We start from the raw sequence: 7,791 nt of genomic DNA, 5'->3' as shown, positions 1-7,791 counted from the left end.
CAGTAAAAAAACAGTCATAAACGGAACCTTCAAATAATTAGTTAAATTAGAGTTACAATAAATAAAAATTTTATCAATATATGATCTATTTAGAATAATTTTTTAACTACTTTTGTTTTTTCAGAATTTGGCTACTACTTTCACAAAAATTTTATATCAGAAAATTATTTTTTTACAACAATTCTAAAAAAAATTCTTTATTCAGAATAATTTTTATAAACACTTCATATAGAGTTTTTTTTTTTAATAAAAGAGGACTAGCCTAATTGCATTCATAAAGAAAATGTTACAACCAATTAAGCTCCAGCAAAACAAATACAACAAAACAAAAAGACCTAAAAAAAAAAGGTGCACAAAAACACATGAGAAAAGGGGCGAAGATGACAGCGAGATTTAGGAAATGCCATGAAGCTTCCTGCAACTATCCGCAAGCCAAGCAAAGGCCATCCAAACCACTTCATAAAGAGTTGCAGTCGTCCAAAATAACACTTAGGTTTCATCGCGGATAATATTTGGCCATTGTTTTTTCCCTTGCTTTTAATCAATTTGTGTGTTAAAAAACTTTTTAAAAAAGATAATAAGAAAGCTGTCTGAAATGAAATGTTTAATGAATTTATTCAACTAATACAAACGCCCTAACATCAGCCTTCGTATATACCCCAAAGCATCTCGCCACATGCTTTCTAAGGTTTTGTTTTGGACGGCTTTCTAAAACAACATTTTAGTACAAATTTTTTTTTGAATTTGAAATTTTTGTACTAGAAAATCGTTTTAAAAAACAGTAAGAAAGTTGTCCCAAACGAAGCCTAAATTAAGCCTAATCCAACGGGATTAACAAAGTGCTTCCTTTCGGTTGCCAACCTATCGTCCGCAGATGCCGAGAGCTGTTCTTACTTCGTAGGCGAGTAATCTTTTATTTGTATTTACAGTTACTGAGGTTTATTAAATACGAAAAGAAAGAACAAAAATAAATAATCATCTCTAAACACCAACTGAGCCGTCGCGACACGGCGCCGCCCACCGGCTGCAATGACGTGGAAGAATCTTAACGCTTCGCTTTGCCACTTGCCAGTCATAGGAGCCCACTCCGGCTCGGATCAGCATGAGCCGATCCACTCCTGGTCGACGCGGCAGCTCTATCGTCCACGTCATTATGGAAGTATTAAAAAAAATACTCCCTTCTCTCCTCTCTCTTTCTTTCTGCGTGTGTATATATACCCCCTATCCCCCAACCTTCTTTCTCTTCCTATTTCTGCATTCTTCTTTCTTCCTATCATCAATCTATTAAATCTCTGAAAGTAATCCATGAGTGTTCCGGCAATCTCCAAGGAGTCCTGGCCATGCCACGTGTCTCCGGCCGACGTCCATGTCGTCACCGCCGGCGGCCATAGCATCCCCGCACATTCGAGGGTCCTGGTAAACCATAAAAAACTCAACTTTGAAATTAATCTTTTTTACTGTTTGTTTGATGTGGAGAAATTTAGTGGCCTTTTAAATTTCCGTGTAATTCATAAAAAAGATTTGTCATAAGGAACTGTAAAAACATGCTTATTTTATTTCACGATTTACAGTGAATCAAGTCATGTTCTTGATTCAATTTGTAAGATATTTCTAAAACTAAAAAAAAAAAAATCATTCAGTTTAATGAATTAATAGATATAAAAACTAATTTCATTTCGATCATTCCTTCAAACTAAACAGAGTCTTAACTGTTTTTTCAATTTTCCACATGATCTGTCCAATACCGTAGGCTGCAGCTTCGCCGGTGCTAGAGAATATGATCTCAGGGCAGACCATAAAAATTCTCGGTGCCCCCTACGACGCCGTCCTCGAATTCGTCCGCTTCCTCAACGCTGGAGAAGCCAGACGGCCGCCTCTTGAGGCAACGGAGGCGATGAACCTGTACGGCGTTCAGCTTCTGGCGCTCGCTCACGCGTACCGTGTCGGATGGCTAAAGCGGCTCTGCGAAGCAGCCGTGGGAGGGCGGGTCGGATCAGATGACGTGGTCGAGGTGATGAAACTCGCGCAGCTCTGCGACGCGCCGCAGCTTCGTCGGCGTTGCCTCGCTGTAGCGGCGAAGGACTTCACCGCCTTGCAACGGACGGAGGGTTGGCGGTTCGTTCAGAACCATGACCCCCGGCTCGAGCTAGAGATTTTACAATTTATGGCGGAGAGGGATCAGAGGAGGAAGAGGTGGAGAAGAGAAAGGATGGATCAGGAGGTCTTCTTGCAACTCAGCGAGGCTATGGAATGCTTGGAGCATATTTGTACTGAAGGGTGCACGGTGGTCGGGCCGCATGACGGGGAACCACCGAGCCGGAACAGGGGACCCTGCACAAGCTTCCGCACTTGCGAAACACTGCAGCTTCTTATCAAACACTTTGCCCGGTGTGGGAAGAAGTTCGCCGGCGGCGGTGGCTGTGTACAGTGTAAGCGGATGTGGCAGCTATTCCGGCTTCATTCGTCGATTTGTGACCGGGAAAGCTGCAAGGTGCCTCTTTGCAGGTATAAATTGCTTGTTTACTTCGTTAATACGCATAAAAAATACTTCAATTGTGCTTTTTAATTAATGGTTTGGGTCTTGATTTTTGCTGCAGGCAATTTAAGGTGAGGGCGCCGGAGATAGGGAAGGAGAAAGGAGACGATGCCACCTGGAGATTGCTGGTGAGGAAGGTGATATTGGCCAGAGTCATGTCATCGTTAGCTGCGAGGAAGACGCCGGAACAGCTCATAAAGGCGTGGGAAAGATACAGGCGAAAGAACTGAGATCCACGCTTTGCTTCTTTCTTTATTTTGAAAGAAGAAAGACGTAAAAAACAAAGAACAAAAAATAAAAGAGCTTTACGAATTAGGAATCTCCAACCGAAACTCTCATTTTTTACTGTAAAAATGCATTAAAATCAAAAGCGCCTTTCTCAAATAGAGTTCCGTAGAGAGAAAGAAATGATGGAAGTGAACAGTGTGACGTCAATATTGGCATTGCCCTGTTCATCAGCGACTGAATGACGGTAAAATTGGAGTTCGGTTGGAACGTCTAAGGCTCTCCATTCACGTGTTTGCTGAACGGCTGGAGAAGGCCTAAGATCATATCTGATTCGAATAGCTCAAAGATATATTTTGTTGAATATGGGTCAAAGTTTATTTGTGCTTTTGAATAATAATAATAATATTGGGGTTTGATAAAAAGTAAAAAAATCGAGAATTACCAAACATTTTATAAGCTATTTTACCGTTATGATTGATCCATCCTGACTGTCGGCAATCTAAAAAAAACCTTTAATCTGCATCTTTTTATTTGCATATGTAGAATGGTAATTGCTTTGAAAGCCAATTTTTTTTGGGTTTTTTATTTTTTATTTTTGGAAAGTTTAGGGCATAGCCTAATTCCATTAAAAAGAACTAGTTACATACTTATCTGTGTAAAAAAAAGATATAAAGAGCAAAAGTTTGAAGAGAAAAACCCCCTAAAGATCAAAAATGGGACGAGAAATTATTAGGTACGGAGTGCGGACGGGAGAACCGTCTGCACACTAGTATAAAACAGTGTTCGGTACCGTTCGGTACCACTCGGTACCGCTGGGTACCGCTCGGTACTCTGTATCTGTACAGACGGTTCTCACCCCGTCTGCACTCCGCACCTAATAATTTTTCAAATGGGACAGCACCTTTCCGAATATAAATGCTCTGTTTGGTAAAGTCTGAATTATATATATTATAAGTGCTATTTGATTGAGATTAAATCAAATGAATTAAATATATATATATATATATAGGTTTTCTTATCAAGGATACCAAGACAAATCAAACTCTTCTTCATGGTCCAAGTCGTAAAGGACTCTATCCGATACCCACCACATCTCCTAAGCTCAAACCAACTCTAACTGCCATTCATCAATCCACTACTACATGGCACAACAGACTCAGCCACCCCAACATCAGAACCATGACAATGATTTCCAACATTAATCATACTCTACACATACCAAAACCCCTTGATAATTGTACAGCCTGCAAAATGGCTAAAAGTCATAGATTGCAATTTCCTGTTTCTATTTCTCGTTCCCATGTTCCTTTAGAATTACTTCACTCAGATGTATGAGGTCCTGCCCCAATTACATCATATCAAGGATATAGATATTATCTTCTTTTTAATTGATGATCATTCTCGTTTTACATGGGTATTTCCCATAAAATCAAAATGTGAAGTAGCAGATACATTCATTATGTTTCATACAATGATAGAAAAGCAATTTTCATACAAAGTGAAATAACTTAGATCAGATGGTGGATCAGAGTATGTAAACAGAACATTACAAAATTACCTCCAAAAGCATGGAATTGTGCATCAGATATCATGTCCTTACACGCCTGAACAGAATGACACGACGGAAAGAAAACCTAGACATCTAATAGAAACAACAAGAACATTGATCAATACAGCTTCTATTCCATACAAATACTGGCCGGACACAGTTCTTACAGCATCTTACTTGATCAACAGAATGCCATCTCAAAATACCAAAAACAAGTCTCCATATGCTATACAACAAGACTCCAGATTATTCCATATTAATAACTTTTGGATGTGAATGTTTTCCATAGATACCACCACAAAACCGACACAAACTAGCTCTTAGAGCCACATCATGCATTTTTTTGGGATATTCATCTTCTCACAAAGGATACAAATGCCTACATCCTAACACCAACAAAATAACCATCTCTCGACATGTTACATTTCATGAGGATGTATTTCCTTTTACCCAAACTCCTCAGATGAATCATACAACAGCCACGCATACCATTTCCAACAACCCATATCTTCTAACACCCACAACTCAACCAACAAACACATCACAGACTACACCCACAACTCAACCAACAAACACATCCCAGACTATTACAACACCACCAAGAATATCCCAACAAGCACAAACCACGTCTCAACCATCTCAACCCACAAATCAACACACAGAACCTCTATCACAGTTAAGAAACCCTACAACACAAACATTAATTCCCCCATCTGTACACACACACCCAATAATCACAAGACTCAAAACTGGTTCACTTAAACCCAAAACCATATTCAACCTCTTACATCAACATTCTCCAAACCAAGATCCTATCACATACAAAGAAGCAGCTCAACATTCACATTGGAGACAAGCAATGGAGACTGAATTTATGGCACTTCAACAACAACAAACTTGGTTGTTGGTACCACCACCATCAAATACTCCAATATTGGGATGTAAATGGACCTACAAAACAAAATTTCATTCAGATGGTTCAGTTGCAAGGTATAAAGCAAGACTGGTTGCACAGGGAAATAGGCAACAATACGGAATAAACTATATGGAAACATTCAGTCCAGTAGCTAAATTCCCCACTATTCGGATGCTATTTACTATTGCATTCAACAAGAGATGGGAAGTACAACAACTTGATGTAAACAATGCATTTCTACATGGAAAACTGACAGACACAATATACATGAGACAACCATTGGGATACGAAAATAGAGAAAATCCGGAACATGTTTGTAAGCTTCATAAGGCAATATATGGTTTAAAACAGGCATCAAGACAATGGTTTAACACATTCTCAGATTGTCTACAAAAATTGGGATTTCAACCAAGCAAAGCAGATCCGTCCCTTATGATATTATCAAAGAATGATCATCAGGTATACATATTAACGTATGTTGATGACAAATTAATCACAGGTACCAATTCCGAACTCATATCCAGCATCATATTGAAACTTCAAATACATTTTCTATGAAACATCTAGGTAAGGCAAACAAATTCCTTGGCATACAAATCATTCAACATGAAAACTCTATTTTTTTATCTCAGGCATAATATGCAAAATCTCTTCTTCAAACCACAGGAATGCATGCATGTAAGCCCTTATCTAACCCATCTTGTACCAAACCACCACAAAACATACCGCATGATTCTAATTTTATAGATCCATATACATATCGTCAAATAACTGGATGTTTACAATACTTGACCATAACAAGACCTGACATTGCATTTCATGTAAACTTACTCTGCCAACACATGCATGACCCTAAACCACTACATGCATATCTTCTCAAAAGATTACTCAGATATATCAAAGGGACAGAAAAATACGGTCTTCCCATATCATACGGACCGCTAGATCTCTCGTCATATTCAGATGCAGATTGGGCAGGAGACATAGTGACGAGAAGATCTACCTCAGGTTACTGTTCGTTCCTTGGAACAACACCGATATCATGGACAGTAAAGAAACAACATACCGTGGCCAGATCTTCCACAGAAGCTGAATACAGAGCTCTAGCAGCAGCTATCACGAACATTATTTGGCTTAGACAACTGTTACAGGATTTCAAAATACAAATTTGGAATCCCACAGATCTTCACTGTGACAATACTTCAATGATCGCATTAGCCAACAATTATGTATTTCATGCAAGAACAAAACACATAGAAATAGACTGTCACTTTATACTACATCAGATACACTCGAATATCATTCGTGTTCAGAAAATAAGCACACGGGAACAGATAGCAGACATATTGACGAAGCCGCTCTCCACCTCAAGATATCAGTTCTCAGAGACAAGCTAAGGATTTCAGAAAATCCTCAGCTTGAAGGGGGGTAAAAAGAAGAAAACAATCAGAGCGAAGAAAGTCGCAAAAGGAAATAGACAGAACGAAGATAGCCGCAATCCTGATTTATCAAATTACAATTAAAGCAGAGTACACATCAGCTTTATTCAAGAAATGATTCTCAGCCACATGATTTAAATTCATTTCCAGCCACATGTTAAGTACATGTAACTAGTATAAATACATGTATTTGTAATCATAAATGAATACAAGAAAATATTATGCTGTGTGCTCAAATATCGTTTTTCCCGCTTCTTTAATTAGATCAGTCATTATCAACAAAAAAGCTAAGTCAAACACATTAATAAGACCAAAGTAATACAATTCTAATCTGAATGAGCTTAGATCAAATATTTGAAACTTAGGCTTCGTTTGAGATGGCTTTCTTCCTACTTCTTGAAGCAGCTTTCTAGTACAAAAATTAAAATTTTTGTACTAGAAAGCTGCTTCAACAAGCAGGAAGAAAACCGTCCCAAACAAAGCCTTGGGTTTGGATTGGTGCGACTTTTTTATATGTTCTTAAATTATCTTTTTAGTTTAAAAATTAAATTTTTTATACTAAAAATTATTTTAAGAAGCATTAAGAAACCCGTTCCAAATGAAGACTTAATTGAAAATCAAATTAAAGCATAAGGTTCAATTTTTAAAAGATTTATAATTAAATAAATAATATAAATATTGTAAAATTATAGAAAACTCATTTTAAATCTCTACTATTATAAGTTTGTGCCTTGGAAATCATAAATATTTTCTTGAAGCAATTATAGCCCAAATCTAACATGACATCTTATTCATCTTTGGCTAACATTTTTGTTCTTTGACTCATTAAAAATATGGGCTCATTCGCATTTGAGTAAATAATGAACTGGGCCAAACAGAGCCTTCATTTAATTATGTTTGGTTCCTTCAACCCTTGATTCTAATACACATCAACAATGAATACACAATGCCCAGACCAAAATTGGCCTACTAGATCTATTGAAAATCGCTAAGACATATTTCTTCTTTCAGAATAGTAACATGGCTCAATTCTCCCCACAAGGAACAATTATTAGGTCCGGACACCGAACGTAACTCTACATACGGAGGCCAATAACATGTCGCCACGTGCTCTTACTTTTTA

General features: G+C 37.9%; 1 protein-coding gene across 1 annotated transcript; it reads left to right on the top strand.

Moving 5' to 3' along the window:
- Positions 1-1,226: 1,226 nt before the first annotated feature.
- LOC110105177 (BTB/POZ and TAZ domain-containing protein 1-like) lies at positions 1,227-3,246 on the top strand. The gene is made up of 3 exons (XM_020834567.2): positions 1,227-1,416; positions 1,751-2,505; positions 2,598-3,246. The coding sequence occupies exons 1-3, from the start codon at positions 1,306-1,308 to the stop codon at positions 2,764-2,766; spliced, it is 1,035 nt and encodes a 344-aa protein (XP_020690226.1). The 5' UTR covers positions 1,227-1,305; the 3' UTR covers positions 2,767-3,246.
- Positions 3,247-7,791: the final 4,545 nt, after the last annotated feature.

This window comes from Dendrobium catenatum, unplaced genomic scaffold (assembly GCF_001605985.2).
Source record: "Dendrobium catenatum unplaced genomic scaffold, ASM160598v2 fragScaff_scaffold_716, whole genome shotgun sequence".
NCBI classification, from domain to species: domain Eukaryota; kingdom Viridiplantae; phylum Streptophyta; class Magnoliopsida; order Asparagales; family Orchidaceae; genus Dendrobium; species Dendrobium catenatum.
Note: the sequence above shows the minus strand (reverse complement) of the source record. Positions and strands in the feature narration are given on the sequence as shown.